Source organism: Megachile rotundata, chromosome 3, assembly GCF_050947335.1.
Source record: "Megachile rotundata isolate GNS110a chromosome 3, iyMegRotu1, whole genome shotgun sequence".
NCBI classification, from domain to species: Eukaryota; Metazoa; Arthropoda; class Insecta; order Hymenoptera; family Megachilidae; genus Megachile; species Megachile rotundata.
The window spans coordinates 21,058,272-21,077,088 of NC_134985.1; the positions used below are offsets into that span (position 1 = coordinate 21,058,272).

Sequence of the window (18,817 nt, forward strand, 5' to 3'; positions counted from 1 at the left end):
CTTTTCGTCAGCTGTGTGCTAACAGAGTACACGACCTTTCGGCTGTCGACTATACACGCTTGATATGTCGTGTTTGTTTATACACAAACATGATGACAGGACACTTGGATCTCACATTGGCAAAATTATGGTTACTCGGTGTTTGCATCACGTAGGGTAATTCTTCGCATGAAAAATAGAGAGGAATGGGATTCTTTGTGACATCTACCGGGATGATGATCAACTACGTAGTGTATCTCAACTGATTCTAGTAGAATCTCTTTTTATATTGCAAATTTTACTCGGACTTTCATGAGACACACTAGCAACGCTTCTAGAGTACATGTTAGTATGTGTGATCAAGTGTTATCTCGTTACACATGTCAGAAATGGACAACTGCGCATATGAAGCGCGAATCTGAAATTTTCAAATTACAAAATTTATAACTGCACACATTTGTCAAAAATTCCATAATTATTGTCTTATATGTAAAATACAATATAACTGAATAATTTATTTCATCGTGGATTTAAATTGATTGGAATCATTTATAAAACTTCGATGGAGGTTAATTCTCCAGTTCCCGCCTAAATTTTATTGGAGCAAACACAATATTATAGTTCATTGTTACTGCTAATAAATCTTGCCGTACTATTCAGAATGAAATTTAAATGCAGAATGGTAGACGTAATCGCGATGAGAGACTTTACGAGTAAGTTTATGATACAAAACTCGTTTCTAACCTCTTCTAACCTCAGAAATATTACTATCATGCATCACATGCTTACATTTTCTATTCAAAGAAAATAGCGCGTAAAGTCTAATTTGTTTCAGATATCGTTAATATCATTTCTCGAATAACGAAACAATGTACGCTGCGGTTGACACCGAACGACTTGTGTTTTAGCGTCAATGACGATCGAGTATCGATGATCTGGGCAGAATTATCTCAAGCCCATTTTTTTACCGAATACATAATGAATGGCGTAACCGAAGAACAAAATGAAATTTATTTAGAATTTGATCCTTCGATGCTTGCTAGATCGTTAGGTTCTTTACGAATGACAGCAAAGAGCGTAAAAATTAAATTAACGAATAAGCGTCAACCTTGTCTCACTCTCGAAATCGAACTACCTTCACTGAGCATTGAATCTAGACAATGTTTACACGATGTCCCTGTAAGAGTTATACCGCGAAGGGAATGGGTAGAACATCACACACCAAATATACCAGAATTTCATGTAAGAACAGTGTTTTACTCTGCATCCAATATTTTGGTTACATATTTGTTTTTTGTAGATATCAGTTGACATGCCTCAGCTGAAACACGTAAAACATATTGTAGAGAGAATGAAGAACATGAGTCCAACAATGACATTAAGTGCTGACAAGTCTGGTGGATTCACATTGCAAGTTGAAACAGACAGTGCATCTATTTCCACGCACTTTCAGAATATGCAGGTGTGGAGCTGCAGTCAAGAACAGGATGATGACAAAGTATCGGTCGTCATTGATATTAGAAAGTTCTTTATGTTTTTGGGATGGGACATTGTACATCCTGATGGTGTTAAGTGTAACATGCTTCAAGATAGGATGATAAACTTGTTTCTTCATGTAGCGGATTATCTTAAAATACATTATTTTATTCCTGCGGTAGCTACTTGAATCATCGCGTTAATTATAAGCGTTTGTAATGTAGTCTTTTACATGATCTTGTGGCCTAACTTTTTTTTAGCGTATACAAACAGATGATAAAAAATTGGCGGATTTCGAATCGATCAAGTTCGGTAATTGGAATTAATTATATGCTAAGTTAAAGGTTCGTTCATTCTCTTGTCTGAAGTTCTGATGCATCTGATCGATTTGCTGTATTTTTTGATTAAGCAATACCGTTTGCTGATCTATCCACTGTAAACTGTTCATATGCGCATTTAATATTTTGCCAATCTGGACGATTGGATCGCTAGAATCTTGAGTGCGGTTAGCTTGATTCAAATGTTCGATAATCTCTTTTAAATCTTCCGACATTCGTTTTAGTTGTGTGTCGAGATCCTCCGCTAAACGGTACGTATACTCTCTTTCAGAATCAGACACTGAAAGAGATGCTAATTCTTTCTCTAGTGGCACCAAACAGTCCTGCAATTCCTTTTGTTGTCCAACCTGTATTTGTAACATTTATAAGAAGAATAAATAATTTATATTGAGCTTGGTACAACATTAATGCGTAGAACTTACAACATAATCCAATTCCTGTTCCAGCTGTTGTTGCTGAATTTTTACTATTTCAACTTCCTGATTAAGGGCTACTATTTTTTCTCCGTTACTTATTAGCAATTTATCCCAAGCATTAACTTTAGCAGCCTGATCTACAAATACTTTCTCTTGTTCCTCTAATTCCAAAGTCCATTTATTGATAGATTCTTCAAATGAGCTTATGGAAGCTGGTTGGAATGTGCTCGCGGACGAAGTAACACTATAATTCAATCAATAATATCTCTATGCTACATAGTAATATCATATAAAACTAGATGAAAAGATGCTTACGTGGTAGCTGTGCCTAATGATGCTTGGGTACTAGGAGTTGTAAGACTGGGTGCAGCAGAAGTTTTATTTAAGGAAAACCCTGTTGTAGTAGTTGCTGCAGTACTTGTTCCAAATGTAAATGGTGTGGCTGCAGAAGTTGTTGCACTTGTATTTAAAGAAAAACCTGTAAAAACATTAAATTGATTAGATACATACTTCACATGTATAATAGTTCACCAATTAATACCTGTTGCTGGAGTTGTTGTTAATGTTGATGCTGTTGTAGCAGCAGTTGCAGTAGGCAGAGTAAATGTAGTTCCTACTGTCATTGTATTTGGTGTACCAAATGTTAATCCAGTAGTGGTACCAGATGAAACAGCTTCACCAGCTCCAACACCAAATGCACTAGTAATTGGTTTAGCTGCAAATGCTGATGTGGTTGTTGCTGTTGTTGTTATAGCAGTAGCTGTTCCTGCTTGGTTAAAACCTAAAATATTTCCAGCCGGAGTTGGTGCAGGAAATCCTGTAGGTACTGCTGCATTGATTGCACTAGGTGTTGCACCTGTAGTTGCAAGCGTTGATGAACCATATCTTATACCAAAAGCTTGAGAAGGTGCAGTATTGCCAGGTGTAGCAATGGGTGTACCTAAAGTGAATGCAGTACTTTGAGCAGGAGTACTAGCTAATCCACCAAATAGACCTCCAGGTTTATTTTGACCAGGTGTTAATGAAAATGGGGCTGGCTTTGCAGCATCTCCAGCACCACTTGCTACAAAACAATATATTTGTGATAGATTGTCAATTTTTAGTATTACTCATTAACATAAAATAGGTTATTTTACTTTGGACTGGAGTTCCAGTGGCAGTAGTATTGGCATCAGACTTCGAGGTGTTCAATTGAAAACTCATTTTTTTGTATTACTTAACCTATAGAAGAACATGTATTAATAACTTTTTAATGTATTCGAGTACTTTATGTTTTACTTATGATAAGCCTTAGTTTTACTATGAACATTTGTATCTAACCTTATTCGCTTTGAAAGTAGACTGACAGACAAAAACAGATTTCAATAAAAGAATAACTTAATAACCACTTATTATCGATGTATTTAGTATATACGATTAATTTACTTATAAACTCATGACATTAAACTTCACAGTCTTAATTACGAAATAAAGTTTCCTGTATTTTAACAACAACAAGTAACAACAAATGTCATTCAAGTAGGACGTAGCGCACTCTACAAAATTAGTTCATCATAGATGGCATCAGTGAGCAGGCATTTGCTGCAATGATGGATTTCTTTCGAAATTAGAATCAAAATTATTAATAAATAAACATTATAATTGAAACCAAAGAACCTATTAACATTAAAGTTTATAATTACATCAGTATTATATTAAAAAATTGTCTAATAACATATAATACATGGTATAACAAGTTCAACTCAAGTAAATAGAAGGTTATGAAGGCATTTTACTATGACCGAGTATTCATAGTGGACAGAAATGTGAGATGAATAATTGTGTATTTTCATATCAGTATAAACATCCTCTAGACTTTATTCTAGATAATCTTAACATATTATAAGGATATCGTGTCTGTTTATATACATTAATACATACTTTTGTACGAATAGTTTAATCGAGTTTAATTCTTTTAACTACAAAGTGATCATAATATATGCTCGAAACGTCTTTACTAACGGCGCACTACTTGATCTCGGACCGAAAGATTCTCTTGAAGTGACTTTTAAAAAGACCGCTAATACTTTTCTTACTACTGAGTCATCTGGTGGTGTGTTAAATATTAAAACATAATTGTCACAGACGAAAACGGTCTCTAGGACCATCTATTCATCCCACATCGTGACTTAAATAGAGTGCACGCACACTTATCTAGAATGTGAGCACGCGTTTCCAGAATTTTTAGCCGGCGCACGCGTTGGAAACTGATTCTAGATTCTGGACCATTGACCGAGCGTTTGCTTACAACAGTCAAATGTCACGACCCACGCGCTCATTTATGTTTCGTGGCGAGCTTATGTCAGACACGAGTCACTCATACGTGTATTATTCATTTTATCTGAAACTGATATTTCCACTGATCTGTGCGTAGAATATTTTTTGCATTTTTGAGCGAGGCGTAGTGCTGTTTAAAGAGGAAAAACTATATATATATCGTGTATATACATATATTTTAACCGTGCATCATAAAATTTTTGTGTATATATAGCACTCGACCGGAAGTATCTTCCATAAAATAATCTTTGGTGTGCAGATCATGTCCTTACGTGCAACGATTTTATGGTGAAATATTTTATGATAATTTATGATCACATAGTTGTGGGTATTTTATAAGTGAAATTTGCGATAGTGATATAATACTCCATTTTATGCTCAACTCTCGTAACGTACCGGCAAATGCTGGAGTACACCAGAGTTCCATTTGAGACTGTGGTGCATTATACATAATCGATGTACGCATTTTTATAAGAATTACAATTTTGACAAATTTTAAATAGTAACTTCTGTTTTAATAAACCTACAGTGTATTTTAAAATCACGTTTTATTGAACTGCAAAAGCTAAAGGAATACGTGACTTTTATCTTCGTCGATCGTTACCATCGTTCGATCACGATGCTGCCATTCTTCGCATTATGCACGTGTCTCTATCTGGTCAACATTGCTGATACTTCAACGTTGACTGCACCCCCGCAATCGGCACTTGTTGTCGCCTTTGAAGATATCTACGATTTATCTCTGTTAGCCAATACTTTATCGGATCAAGGGATCGATGCTACATTGATCATACCGGCATCGCACGAGAATGAACTTTACGAGACGCTAATCGACGTCGAGGTGTTGCGATTGAATATCGAAGCTGACGAATCCATCACTTCGGACAAAAGAGCAGTTCGAGCTTGCGAGGCTCTGTTAAAGGATGAAGGAATCGCAGGGAAAATAAAGGAAATTCAACCCACTTTTACCATATTTCCCGCACTCAGGTACGGTACTAGAAATTTCTGGAGATTTAGGGATTCTCGGAATTACTTATCAATTTTTACTGACGAATTTTTTTAATTTTCAGACACGATGGTTGTTTATTACCTTGGACAAAAAACATCGAATCTATTCCAGTCATATGGACACGGAATCGAGAGGAGGAACAATACGTGTTCGAATACACTGGTGCTGCTTGGCCGGTATACAGTACAGGTTTTTGGTCACGATTATGGATGAGTTTTTCGAGGAGGTCAATATTCTCGACGACCCGAGACGAGTACGTGGCGTATGCCTTACGGATAGCGGGGAAATACTTGCCAGACACCGGTCTCAATTTAGACAATCTTTATACCGACGTTCGCCTTATACTTTGGGGATCTGATGTTGTCTTACGTTCGGATTTCGTTCCTCTAACGCAACTCATAGTCGAAGTGAGTGAAACAGAAAATGTTTAGACTAGAGTATTTTTGAATGTTCTTAGACTCTGCTAAGGTTTCCTTAAACTCTTCTTGAATATAAAACGTACGCAGTGAAGTTATTATACTTTATTTTAGCGTATTTATAATATGATGGTTATAAAAAATAATTGTTATACAGGTTGGTTGCCACCACTGTAGAGGAGCTCACCCATTACAAGGAGATCTTCACAAAATACTGCTCGAGTATCGCCTGGGAACTATTGTAGCGTTTCTGGATGAGAGCTATACCACGCTAATCAAAGAATTAGCAGAAAAATTGCCGCAGGGTAGGGAGGGCCAAGCGGTAGTTTGGAAGAACATGAACTGGCAAAGCTCAGGCAGCGCTATGCCGGATAATCTCTTCATCCGGTCAGCGATTGATCGGCAAGACCTAATAGGTACATTGAAACCTTATAATTTCTGCATAGAATCCTAATAGGTTCTTGATTAAAGCTTTCGATAATTAGTGTAGGGCTTTGATCTGTTGGCAAATTTTATATTTCTTTTTCGCTTCCTCGGTTTTTTTCTTCAACGATATTGTTCGTTGCAGGTTACAGTCGAACACGAGTAATGCTAAGTCACTGCACCGATTCGGAACTTTTGGAAGCTGCCTTCCACGGGACTCCGGTGATATGCTTTCCTAGAAACCCTCTAGAATCCCAGAACGCGGCGAGAGCGGTTCAGTTAGGTTTCGCTCGATCCGCGGAAGACATTCGTGCCTTGAACAGCGAGGAAATAGCCAACGCCGTGATCCACATCCACGAGACGATGGATTATCGCGAGAACGGTCGTAAGGTCTCGGTGGCGATCCGCGACAGATTAAATCCTGCGGTGGATAGACTTATCTATTGGCTGCGTTATATGGCAAGAACCAGAGATTGGGACATCGATTTCCTGGCTGCTGACAGTTCAGCGAGAACGTTTAACGAGGATCTTCAGTTCTTCATTGGTTTATTTGTGGGCAGTATATTAGGGATTTTCGTGACCGTTGGTTGCATGTTGGCCAGGTATCTGATCATGTCGAAGAGGAGACAAAGGTCGAAAGGAAGGTACACGCGATAGAAATGAACAAAGAAGATGCGGAATCGATGGGATGGTTAATGACGGACATTTTTCGCATATGTATTTATATAAATGCACGTAGAGTACAGGTACATACAAATACAAATGTTACGAGCTAGGGTTTATCTCATTGCTAATGAAGAGACGTATCTATTACGAGAATACTTGATCAATAAGATTGATTGATTGATTGAGTCGTTGATTGATCGATTGATTGATTGTTTGATCGATTGGAAAAGCTAGAAAGTACGATGTAACGTGTTATCATAATCGTAAGAAGGGGAAAAATAAATTACAATTTGTAATACTGCGCTCTGTATGTCGTCTCGTTGCACGAGTGCTCGCTCGTGTGCGTATATCGCCTAGATCCTTACAATGTACGGACGAATCGGTACCTAGTTTAATTCGACTCACTTTTAAGGCCATGTTCTTCTAATCAGATCAGCCGCCTTCGTGCACGCTGTCCCAGCGAAATTTTATTCGCCTGGTGTACATCTGCGCGTTTCATCTAACCCAAACGTCTAAAATACACATTTCGTTGTACAACTTAGACAAGATACTGTGCACGTGTTACTCGTTTATCGTCATCGACTCGTGTTGGTTCTTAGCAAAAATGATTGGAAGAGCGCCGTTAACACATTGATCGCTACACCGAAACTGTTAATTTCGTTAGTCTACATGCTGAATTTTAATCAATTTTATTCACTGTGTTTGTAATGTTTTGCTGTTATGCATGATTCCAGGTATCTACTATGAATTTCTAATTAGGTGAATCGAAGTGTACGGGTTATGAATTCGCATGTGGATGTGACAATCAACGTGTTAAAAGGCAAAAAGTAGCAGTGTAAAAAAGTCCATTTAAACGCGTAAAAATGAAGCGATCCTATGAGACATTCGTTGCTTTGAGCGCGTACTCGCGACACGAACAATTCGGACTTCGTAATTGACTAGACTGTGGCTTCGATCAGCTTGGTTCAAATGCGACGAAACGTCGAACTTCCACTTCGTGTGATAAAATTAATAGACAGAGGTTCATTTTCTTCTATGTTCGTTCGAACCGCGAAGGATGATTCGGTGTCTCTCGATTATGAATGAAAAACGATGAAGACGGAGGGCTGCGTAAAACACAGGAGCGATCACTCTCCGAACAGCTCCAGCTTTCGTCTTTGTTCTCGACGCAGCATTTCGGTAAACGTAATTAACATCGATCGATCGTGTACACTCGGGTGCAACGTACGTGTCCTGAAGGTTTAGGAAGAACCTAAAGAAACTGCAAACCCTACTGTCTGTCAACTGCTGGGACCTCTCTCTTTACTTTCAGGAAGCCTACGTTGCACCCGAGTGTACGTGTATATACTTATCTATATACAGCGCGACAGTCGTGGACGTAAAATCTACAAAACAGTAAGAAGACAGTATGTACAGTCATTGGCAGAATTGTTCCCGAACCGAGTGATCCGAGACGGACTGTCCAGAGCGGAGACGGATACGCTTGGTATCGCTCAGCGACGACCTCCTTTTCCTCGTTTCTCTCTCCTCTCTTCTATTGTCGCGTCGAGAATCAGACCTCTCGCTTTCGTAGTCCGCCTCGTTCCTCGTAACTCGCATTGTTCGCCGGTACACGGCTGACACAGCGAGTCTTATACAGTGATTCGCGAAAGTATCCGGACGCTTGTTGGGCAAAAACTCGAGGAAAACGCACGAATTTTATTAAAGTAAAGCGGTTTTCAAAACTCCCTGGAGTGATTCTTTAGAGAGGAGTTTCGTGAATCTTCCACTATTGTGCTGTCTTGTTCAGAACATGATCGCGACCGTAGTCACAAGATTCTGAAAATACACTCGTCCTCGAGGGATCAGCTCCATCATGAGAGACTTTAGGACTGTCTGAAGATAATTTCATTCAGATGATATAGCGCCCTCTGTGTTATTGCGAAGATAGAGGTTACTCGTAATAGGGAAAAGATTTTGAGCAGCTATTTTTTAGCAGACTGTATCTTCCAGGTTATATTGGTAGAGTAAATGGTACAGCAGCTAGCGCTAGTACATTGACACGGTGAGTTTAGATAAATGGTAGCGAGTGGAGTAGGATTTCAATGTGGAATTACCACTCTCCTTTTGCTACTTCAACGTACTAGCCCTAGCTGCTATATTACTTCCACTATCGATGTAACCTAACGCTAATATCGAAGGTTCTAATATAGTATTCACTGATTGTGGCAACATAAAACTATGAAATACTCGCGTTCGAATGCTTTCGCACTACATCGTCAGCTGGTCCGTGTTTCAGATGAAGACAAGGTGGTTCTACGCGCTAGAGAGCATTGGTATACAATGAGATACCTACACATCGTGGAGGATCTGTTTTATTTCGAATATAAATAAGAGTCTCGCGTCCATACGCAACTACGCGAGCACGAACAGGAAATAATAGAAAAGAAGAAAGAACGAATGGTCGTCGAGTGGCCTATTAACTCGCCTAACGTTAGTACTCTAGTTATCGTTCGCTCGTGTTCAATCGCTCGCTTAACCGGACACTCGTTCATACGGAAACACACGCGCGCCTCGTCGCTATCGTTCCTTTTCTCGTCAGCGGGAACCGTAAATTATTAACATATTGAGTTTCAGCCGCAATAAGAGCTTCAGGGAGGGCAACCCCATTAAAAATTCATGCGAGATTTATCCTCGTCGGACGAAAGGTCCCGACGAAGAACATCTGATTTTATCCTCCTGTGTCTTATTACTGTCTCTTCAACTCTATCACGCTCCTCATCGAGTCCAACTCCCGTCACGATTCTGGTCATCACCGTCGAGCCTCAACATGTTAACATTTACATAAATAATGGTGCACCTGAGAGTCAGATTAGCATAATCCACGTGCAATTTCGCTAGACGTCTATTCGCTATACCATGACCAATGGATACACGATTTTTCTCGGGAATAGTATAGTTAGCTGTCTTCCTAAGGGTGATCGAAATTTTTAGAACCATTAAAAAGGGTTCTCCGTTTCTGATAAGATCCCTCGTTGTTAAAAACAAGCTGAGTTGATCAAAGAACACCCTGCAGAGTTCAGCAATACTTTCCTCTAGACGTACGCTTGCCGAAAGAGTGGACTTACGCTCTGACTGTCGGGTACAGAACGCTCTAACGTAACCTGTCACGCTTTGTAGCCTCTCGCGGCTTTAACGGCTCGCGGACCGATTCCTCGGATAAAACTTAAACAAAAAGAATGGCGTGGTAGAAGCACACGGTCCACCCTGATCGATTCGAAGGAGGGGCCATATGTGTCGAAGAGGATCCTCGTCATCGGAGATAATGCCTCGACGAAGCGGAGTCGTGAAGCACCTTTCGGTAGGCCGACCGGAATGCCATTCCACCGTTTAATTGCACACGTGCTCTTCTCGTTTGTGCCGACAGAGCTCGCACTTCACGTTACAACACCAGACAAAACGGCAATTACAATTCTCCGTCACGTCCCGTACTCTCGTTTGGTAACCACGGCCGCAGCATAGCAGTCGACATCCGTCTAGGCCTAGGGACGTTCGGTTGCATATCCTTCCTCTGGTGCCGGGTATACCGAGCCTGAAATGCGAAAACCTGACTTAACTTTTGGATCCTGGGTTGGACAGATTGTGGACTTTGTGGACTTTGTGGACAGGTTAAGGATAGAAGATTACGCAACATCGATGTAAGTTTAGGAGATCCTAAGAAGGTATGATCAGATGCTGCAAATTTTCAAGTTGCGAATATAAAATGAAAAAGTTGCTCACGCGATGTCCTTTTCACAGTAGTCAGGACTATCTTCGAGATAAACTAGGTCCGTTTTATTTGGTCGCTTAAGGTCCGGGCGGGCAGGCCTCAGTCTTGCTGGTCTCCTTCCACCGCGTTGCGCCAGTCGTACCAGAGCTGCTCCTTCGTGCAAAGCGGCCAGAGCGGCACCAGCCACCCTGAACGCAGGTAATCTTCTCCAACACACACGCACGCTACACGAACCGGACAAACCTGTGGCACACGGCATCATTCCACTTCAACTTATTCAAATTGTTCCGCGTATTAAGGTAACAATGGTTCATTAGTCTAATTCTGCATTAATCATCGAATAACACGTTTAAAATCATGTACCAAGAATTTTAACTATCAAATGCTACTATTATAGAATTGTAACAAAAATTTTAACAAGTATCTTTTATCTGTATCGTTAGAAGGTGAAAAATAATGAGGTCCAAGAAGGAGCTTCCCACGAAATCAACCGGTCAAGCATGGAAGGGATTGAAATCGTGGGTCGTCGAAGCGCGAGGAATGAAAAATAAGAGCATAGATACAAGGCTTATCTGTAGGATGCGTTAATGGCTCACCGTGACACTTGCACACGCGTTGCATTCTAGAGCGGACAGCGCGCCTGCCAGCTTCGCTATCGTGCTTCCTCATCAGCTGGCCAGCCAGCCCTTTCGGTCCTTGGAGAACACCCTCCTTCACCGGCTCCTCTCCGCTGTCGGACCATTCTCGCGAAAACTTCTCTCCGTAGTGTATATCCTGCGGGCGTGCAAATTTTATCCTTTATTTTCTCCCGTACATCGGTAATCTCTTTCATTATTCATGAACTTCGTATTGTGACGGTACAAGTATGGGCTGTAGATATTTGATGCATGGCGATACAACGCGGGAGGAATCTAATGTATAGAGATCTAACGCGTGACGATGTAGACATATCAAGTGTGGTCGCACAACGTGGGAGATCCTAACGCGTGGTGCTATAATGCGAAAAAATCTAATGCGCGATGATGTAATACATAGAGAATCCATGTACAAGAAATCTTTAACGCGTAGACAATCAGCGTGCGGTGATATAATGCGTAGAGATTCGAAACATGTAGAAATTGTGGAGAATATGTGTGGAGAATCTGACGTATAGAACTGACGCAGTGATACAACCTGTCGAGATACACAGAAATCCAACATGTGTCGATACAATGCCTAGCTCGTAGAAATCTAATACGCGTATTGTTCATTGAACACATAGTAACACAGTACAGTATAAAGTTACATATTTTCGCAAAGTGTTTTAATTAGAAAGAAGAACGTTATAAACGGAGTAAATTTAAATTGAACGTAACCAAATTGAATTTCGCCGACGACGAAACCGTGCTTGTCCCGCGAGTTAATGGAATTCCGTTCCGCCGACAAACGACGATTATTTTCACCCTTTCGGGGGCGAACAGAAACACCGGAGGTACACGTAACAGTATCCTTTCTTTGCGTTCCGCGTGCACGGGGCTCGGGGGACCAACCCCTCGACACAGAGAATAGCTACGAGCGGCTTTTTCTCGGAAACTGTTCCTGCTCGACTCTACGAGCTTCACCTCGTCTGCTACTTTTCAACCACCAGCTTCGATTTTTATTTCTTTCGACGTTCAGACGTTCACTGCTCTATGAGCCGTATCGTCAAGTGTTCTCTTTTTCACCCGTTAACGCGTTCAGAAAGTATGCAGACCTTTTCGTAAATTACAAAGCGCTTTTTGTAATAGCTCCCGATACATGTACGGATTATATGTGGACACGAGAATGAATTTTGTAAATTAGAAACTATCAATCTGGAGCGATTTATCGAGAAACTTTCGAATTAATTTGATAAAAAATGTTAAAAATAAATAAAAGAAGTTTGTAAAAAATGCGTTTCTTTTATAATTTCCGACGAGTGCTCCCTCGAAGAAACAGGTAGAGAAGCACTGGCATCCCCAATTAGTCGTCTCGATCTCTCTACGGTCGGTCGACGTAAACCTTAACCCTGGACGAAGACAAAGCTCGTCCTGTAAACGGATGCATTTCATGCGTACGGCTGACCCCTTGTAGACATTGCTAGCTTACAAGGGGATTAAGGGGGCTAAGCTTGTTAAGTTGCAACAACCCGCCACCTCCTGTCCCCGCCTAGTCGGACATATCGGCCACGTAACTCGCACGTGAGCGATGCACACGAACGTAAATACGCGTGCAAAAGATCCGTCAAGAGAAAGAAGAAGGATGGCAATTGAAGAAACGGTGAAAGAGGAGAAAATTAAACTAAAACGGAGCAAGTAGGAAAGAGAGAAGAATCGAGGATGGAAGCAGGTGGACCGGAAGGTGTTAAAGAAGAAACAAATGAACGACGTAATGATGGGAAAGAGAAAGTGGAACGGAGGTGTTATAGAAAAACTAGCACGATGGAACGGGAGAAAAAAATGGACGAAGGTAATGAAGTATAGGCAATCATTAAAATTCTTGAAAGAATTTATAAAGTAAAGAAAACAAAACGATGGCTTTCATAAAAATTCAGTCGGTGGTTTAACCTTACAGTCGCTACAATTAATCTTGTAACTAAGCCACCAAATAATGCGAAAGAATTAAACGAAGGAGAGCAAACAAACAATTACAAAGTAAAAGCAATTAAAGAACAATAACGACACACGACTAAAATCTGCAAACGAGAAGCGAGAGAATCAATTACCCGGTGGACAAAGATAAAAGCAAAACAGAGTAGGAAAAGCGCACAAAAGAGGAAAATCAAAGACAAGGGAAAAAATGTGACGCTAAAAGGGTTAAACGGGAAGAGAGAAGAACGTGAGAAAAAACAACACGCACGGAAAAGAATGGTCGTCGAGTAGCGTGAAAAAAGAACGAAACGACTGAACGTGGAAAAAAGGGACACGTGCTCGAGAGAAAGTCACGTGACAGGAAGAAGAAAGCGTCAGGAAAAGTGGCGTGCTTTACCGCCGGGATTACGGTGTTGGCCACAGAAGTGGCCCCTGACACTGGCGAGTCTTCAACCTCGAAACTCCACGGATCTCCTTAACGAGGAGGATCCCGTGGGACAAACGTCTCTCGGTTAGACTCGTTGACAGATTTTCGGAGATAATGATGTTTGCACACTCTGCCGGCTTTAACGAACCCGTACCTTTCGTCGATAAGTCTGAGGTGTTATTCGTTCGGAGATGAATTTTTCGGATTACGAATTGCGAGGAGGATTTAGAATCGTTTGCTGCTTTTGTAGAAACCTTGTAGGTTAAGACACTGTAAGTGGCGTTACATCGCCACATGTTCTTGCTAAACGTTGCTCTTCACGAACAGCATACAAAAAACTTACCGATACTATATTGACAAAAAGATTGCCCTAATAGGGTCTGCCCTAATAGTGGCAATTTACAGTAAAATTTAAAGAAAAGAAAAAGAATGTATCATGATTAATCAGAGATGCAAATGAGTTTATAGTAGAAAACACTTGTCGCAGTCGAACGAGGTAAAAGTATAATAGAATGATATCGGTCTCCAGACGCGTTATTGTTTGAAAGAAGGAGGGAATAGAAAATAGAGGGGAAATTACCTCGCTGCATCCACCCCATTGCCAATTATTCGGGCGGCGTGTTCTGACCCGGTTGTCGCACGAGCAATCGGTGAGTTCGCCCCTGGAACAGGCTCTCGTGACGCTGTAAGCAACCCCTGCCGCTGATATTGCATACACGAACGCTGCCTCGCGACTGTCTGCAAAGATGCAACGAAATTTTCCTCGGTACGCTAAACTTTTTCCATTTCTGCGAGATGCTGTTGCTACCGGTGCTGCCGGTACTCGTGTATCTCGACGACGATGTCGTCCTGATTACACGGGACAGCAGATGCTGCGCGGGATTTAATTAAAATTATTTTGCAGTCAGAATGAGAGCTCTTCACATTACTCTAGCGGTACAATTTATTTTGCTAAGATTGGACGCGTCCGGGAGTAACAAATTAATATGTCAGCTTTGTGAAATAATTAAACGAAAGAGTAAATATATTAAATAGAGCATGTAGAAATAGTTAAAAGCCTCGATATTAAAAAGAGGTAGATTTTACGATTAATGATTTCTTTTTTGAGAAATTTATCGATGACTCACCGTCATCATAATTTATCACGGTTCATCGAACTCACAATTACACGTCCATGATACGTGTAATCATATTCTTTCTCTCATCGTAACTGCGTTATCATGCATCGATTGAAAAAACTGAAAGCCCCAGATCGATAGTTTCTTGCGGAGCTTTCAAGCCATCAAGAACATCCCGTCTGGGAGTCCATAAGACTCGCTGTCTTCTACTTACTGACTAGCATCACGCCACCGAAAACGTTGTCCGGATTTTCCGGGTTGATGGAGCAATTCCATCTGGCCGATCTAAACTGGTGCTGACACTCCTCTATGGCCAATCTCGCGCCTGCACTGACTGCCTGAAAGCAAAAACCATGAAAGCCGCGGATCGAAAGGAAAATCTTATGGCAGCCTTTTTACGGCCAATCGGTTTTTATCGAATCGACAGAATCGATGAAGAAACATTGCACACTTTCATTTTGTTGTCACGCGTAAAGTTGTAACAGATGTACGTTATTGGAATCATAGAATGCATTGACATAGTTCGATTTGGAAATTGGGTAATATAGAAGTACAAATTAAAAAGTTGAGAGACAAGAAATGGCATGATGGAGGAAATTAAAATTTTATATAAAATTGTTATTATACGAAGAAGCTATACAGGGTGTCTCATAATTACTGTAAGAGTCGAAAAGGGAAACAACTTTTTCCTTTGCCAAAATATTAGTTGAGGCTCCGTTTTTAAGTTATTAGCAAATTGTCATTATACGAAGAGTCTGTACAGGGTGTCCCACAATTGCTGCAAGAGTCGAAAAGGAAAACAACTTTTTCCTTTGTTAAAATATTAGTTGAGGCTCCATTTTTAAGTTATTAGCAAATTGTCATTATACGAAGAGGCTATACAAGGTGTCTCATAATTGCTGCAAGAGCCAAAAGGGGAAACAACTTTTTCCTTTGCCAAAATATTACTTGAGGCTCCATTTTTAAGTTATTAGCAAATTGTCATTATACAAAGAGTCTATACAGGGTCTCCCACAATTGCTGCAAGAGTCGAAAAAGGAAACAACTTTTTCCTTTGTCAAAATATTAGTTGAGGCTCCATTTTTAAGTTATTAGCAAACTGTCATTATACGAAGAGTCTATACAGGGTGTCTCACAATTGCTATAAGAGCCAAAAGGGGAAACAACATTTTCCTTTGTCAAAATATTAGTTGAGGCTCCATTTTTAAATTATTAGCAAATAACTCTAACAATGATTACCACATTAGTCACACTGTTTTGTAACCGACCCTCAAAGATATTTATAACGACGTTTCTCAATTGGATTTGAGCATCGATATTCCGCAAGAAACGGCGATCAACGTCGAGGCCTAACGCGACACGATCCTCGAGCGTGTCCGGTTAATCGGTCGGAATTAAAATCCGACGAGGGCCGTAGTTATGAATATTCATGGGTCCTTTTGTCGGTACGCGCACTCGGAAAAGCGAGACGGTCGGCTACGTTCAAAGGGATCTTGGTGTCTCACGGAGGCTCGAGTTTACCTAGGCAGCGGTTTCTAGACGAGACTAAAATCCCTGCCTACCGTGGACAACCGACAAGATTCGTGCATTAAGGAAAGGTAAACGCGATTTTGGGCAACGTTCCACGCGTTTTTTTCGACCGTTCAAGCCCTCTTTTCTTATTTCGTGCTTGATTAATTTCCGACAATTCTTCGCGAATGCTTCCCCGTGATTTATGACCTTTCGTAAGAGTATATTCTAACCTTCTATGAGTTTGAGAATAATTTTAAGTTATAGGTAATATCCGATTGCAGTTGTAAAAGGTTTGAAATTGAAACGTCTTTTACTCGTGTAAGTAATACGAGTCGCGATTTATGAAAGAGGGTGCAATATAACGAAAGGTGTAATTTGAACGCGAAGCAGTGATTCATGAAAAGGGCGTACACGTAACCAACTCTAAATCGGAAACGTTAAAATTATACGGAGGATTGAACGCGCAATAAATACATCGAACAAACTGATTCGCGAAATGACCGTTTCAGCTGTTCGTCGTTAATTCACGCGGACGTTCTCTTGTACGAACAAATCCTCGATCCGAGATCACAGATTCTCGCGACTTCATTTCCCGACTGCGAGTATGTCTGGAAAGGAGGTCGTGTAGGGTTCACTGAAGACCCTGACTGTTACAGAGCTCGACTATTAAATATTACAGGCGCAGCAAACGAAAGCTACAACTCGGGAACGGCATTCCGGGAGTTCTTTAGAATCGCGCGAATTCACCGGTGCCCTCGCGTTCAGCCGGCTTAAACATCTCTGTCTTGAATTTTCTCTCGCGATCTCGGATCACTTTAATCGTTCGCGACCGAAAACTTTGCTAGAAATATTCGATACCCCGAACCAAATTCTATCCAAAATAAAAGAAAACTATTCACAAAAATTTTGGGTGAAATATGCAGCAAAAAATGTTAGAAACTTTAACACTTCGTTAAGAAAAAAATAAAATAAAAATTAAATGATACACTTTGATTTAATCGAAAAGTACAAAATCAAAGAACCGCTACAAGAGCGGAGGTAATTAAAATTTGTACGATAATGTAACAGCAAAAGAAGAAACGAAAATGATCGTAATAAAAGCGGAGAAAGATATAAAAATGATTACAACCGACATAAAATGTAAAAATTACAACCGATACGAAAATAAATGAAAATGCGATAAAAATAATGTTCTGGAGAAACAGCGTGTTCATAATTTTATTACCGATTGATTGTTTATTATGGTCGCAATAAAATAATGCCGAGTGTACGCGTATATTCGATGGAACACAGACAGAAAGAGTTACACGTTATTGCAATATTTAATTACCAATGACCCGTTTATCTGGTGACTTTAATGACGCGCTTGAATCGCGTTTAATTTCACTTTTTCCCTTGTTCAAACGAGCCGTCGATATTTGCCTTTAAAGTAAATTAACCATCGGTATTCGAAAACCGTATACTTTATAAGTGGAATTTCAAGTTTCTTCGGTCTACATGGTTGAATCTGACGTTAAAACTCTCGACCATAAAGAAAAAAACGAGTTTAATTTTCAATTAGGAGGAAGCTGAATCGAGAAACCTCAAAGGTCGAGTATATTACCTATGCGATAGAACGGAACGGGTATGTAAAGTATCTTGCGAACGTTTCTAATTACCATATTTTATCGTTCGTCAGATATTGAAGTAATACGTGCAATCCTATTATACATTTCTTTTAAATATACGCCAAGTAAATTTACTAAATTTATCGAGGGTCGTTTAGATAAACGGAGCAAAATGTGATCTGGCGATTTGCTCGTCTTACTATTTGTAATTTGCTGGTATAAATGGAAGGGAAATTTACATGGAAAGGAGGATTATATAGAATGATTTTCCTTGAAACGCTTAATTCTTTATGAATCAGATTACGACTACAATTACTGGAGATCTGAAAGTTTATTTAAAACATTTATAATGTACAAACTCAAGTTTGCATGTCTTTAGAAAATGAACCCTTAGACAATTAAACTATTATACAGTTAAATAATTAACCCCTTCCCGTACTTTGACGAGTCTCACTCGTGACGCACTTACAGCTAAAATGTGACAAACCTTACTCAAATTTTGAATACTCTTCAACTTGAAATTTTTATCCAGCTATAAGTTACATTATCAAGGATCCCTGAATATAAAATAGTTACAACATTTTAATTTTCTTTGTTCGTTTTAATGTTATAGCCCTGAATAGTTAGTCTTGACTGACGCATCTGTTAAATAAATGGTAAGGGAAGGGGTTAAAAACTTGGAAATTTAGAAATGTATAGTTCTCAGAATAATAAAAAATAATTCGGTAATTTGACAATCTATAAAGCTATAAATCTAGCGATTGTGAAATTTTTGAAC

The 18,817-nt window shown here is 39.9% G+C and overlaps 4 protein-coding genes and 1 long non-coding RNA gene across 9 annotated transcripts in view; 3 read left to right on the forward strand and 2 right to left on the reverse strand.

Moving 5' to 3' along the window:
* The first annotated feature begins 189 nt into the window (after positions 1–189).
* Hus1-like (Hus1-like checkpoint clamp component) lies at positions 190–2,185 on the forward strand. 2 transcript variants are annotated; one of them, XM_003706540.3, is made up of 3 exons: positions 190–692; positions 815–1,221; positions 1,280–2,185. In XM_003706540.3, the coding sequence occupies exons 1-3, from the start codon at positions 641–643 to the stop codon at positions 1,643–1,645; spliced, it is 825 nt and encodes a 274-aa protein (XP_003706588.2). In that variant the 5' UTR covers positions 190–640; the 3' UTR covers positions 1,646–2,185. The 2 variants fall into 2 exon arrangements, with proteins under 2 accessions (XP_003706588.2, XP_076386374.1); XM_076530259.1 differs by having other exon boundaries at positions 888–1,221.
* Positions 1,216–4,262, reverse strand: Nup62 (nucleoporin 62). 3 transcript variants are annotated; one of them, XM_012292900.2, is made up of 7 exons: positions 3,530–3,751; positions 3,346–3,430; positions 3,150–3,272; positions 2,751–3,065; positions 2,525–2,687; positions 2,216–2,453; positions 1,216–2,140 (listed from the first exon to the last, which is right to left on the reverse strand). In XM_012292900.2, the coding sequence occupies exons 2-7, from the start codon at positions 3,410–3,412 to the stop codon at positions 1,778–1,780; spliced, it is 1,269 nt and encodes a 422-aa protein (XP_012148290.2). In that variant the 5' UTR covers positions 3,413–3,430; positions 3,530–3,751; the 3' UTR covers positions 1,216–1,777. The 3 variants fall into 3 exon arrangements, with proteins under 3 accessions (XP_012148290.2, XP_003706618.2, XP_012148289.2); XM_003706570.3 differs by lacking the exon at positions 3,530–3,751 and adding an exon at positions 4,130–4,262 and having other exon boundaries at positions 2,751–3,272; XM_012292899.2 differs by having other exon boundaries at positions 2,751–3,272.
* LOC100878353 (uncharacterized) lies at positions 3,843–7,340 on the forward strand. The gene is made up of 5 exons (XM_003706569.3): positions 3,843–4,014; positions 5,055–5,512; positions 5,596–5,941; positions 6,108–6,366; positions 6,519–7,340. Exons 1-5 carry the CDS (start codon positions 3,970–3,972, stop codon positions 7,028–7,030), a joined length of 1,620 nt encoding a protein of 539 aa, XP_003706617.2. The 5' UTR covers positions 3,843–3,969; the 3' UTR covers positions 7,031–7,340.
* A 156-nt stretch (positions 7,341–7,496) lies between these two features.
* Positions 7,497–15,777, forward strand: LOC143264209 (uncharacterized). 2 transcript variants are annotated; one of them, XR_013037757.1, is made up of 3 exons: positions 7,497–10,716; positions 10,870–10,985; positions 11,231–15,777. It is a non-coding gene; the product is annotated as an uncharacterized LOC143264209 (long non-coding RNA). The 2 variants fall into 2 exon arrangements; XR_013037758.1 differs by lacking the exon at positions 7,497–10,716 and having other exon boundaries at positions 10,747–11,086.
* The window catches only part of LOC100874975 (protein Wnt-4), a 47,968-nt gene continuing 40,424 nt past the window's right edge, over positions 11,274–18,817 (reverse strand). Inside the window, exons 3-5 of the mRNA XM_076530258.1 lie at positions 15,135–15,258; positions 14,383–14,540; positions 11,274–11,561 (exon numbers count right to left, since the gene is read on the reverse strand). Of these exons, the coding sequence (XP_076386373.1) occupies positions 11,274–11,561; positions 14,383–14,540; positions 15,135–15,258 (570 nt within the window). The remainder of the gene's footprint in view (positions 11,562–14,382; positions 14,541–15,134; positions 15,259–18,817) is intronic.

What these genes read in the sequence shown, in the direction of transcription:
- Hus1-like (XM_003706540.3), top strand. Translation starts at nt 641, where the DNA reads ATGAAATTTAAATGCAGAATGGTAGACGTAATCGCGATGAGAGACTTT. An exon ending in CGCGATGAGAGACTTTACGA is followed by an intron (nt 693 to 814) that starts GTAAGTTTATGA and finishes AATTTGTTTCAG; the next exon opens with ATATCGTTAATATCATTTCT. An exon ending in CAAATATACCAGAATTTCAT is followed by an intron (nt 1,222 to 1,279) that starts GTAAGAACAGTG and finishes TGTTTTTTGTAG; the next exon opens with ATATCAGTTGACATGCCTCA.
- Nup62 (XM_003706570.3), bottom strand. Translation starts at nt 3,412, where the DNA reads ATGAGTTTTCAATTGAACACCTCGAAGTCTGATGCCAATACTACTGCC. An exon ending in AACAACAACTCCAGCAACAG is followed by an intron (nt 2,688 to 2,750) that starts GTATTAATTGGT and finishes ATGTTTTTACAG; the next exon opens with GTTTTTCTTTAAATACAAGT. An exon ending in TCATTAGGCACAGCTACCAC is followed by an intron (nt 2,454 to 2,524) that starts GTAAGCATCTTT and finishes ATTGAATTATAG; the next exon opens with TGTTACTTCGTCCGCGAGCA.
- LOC100878353 (XM_003706569.3), top strand. Translation starts at nt 3,970, where the DNA reads ATGAAGGCATTTTACTATGACCGAGTATTCATAGTGGACAGAAAT. An exon ending in ACCATATTTCCCGCACTCAG is followed by an intron (nt 5,513 to 5,595) that starts GTACGGTACTAG and finishes TTTAATTTTCAG; the next exon opens with ACACGATGGTTGTTTATTAC. An exon ending in TGATCGGCAAGACCTAATAG is followed by an intron (nt 6,367 to 6,518) that starts GTACATTGAAAC and finishes TGTTCGTTGCAG; the next exon opens with GTTACAGTCGAACACGAGTA.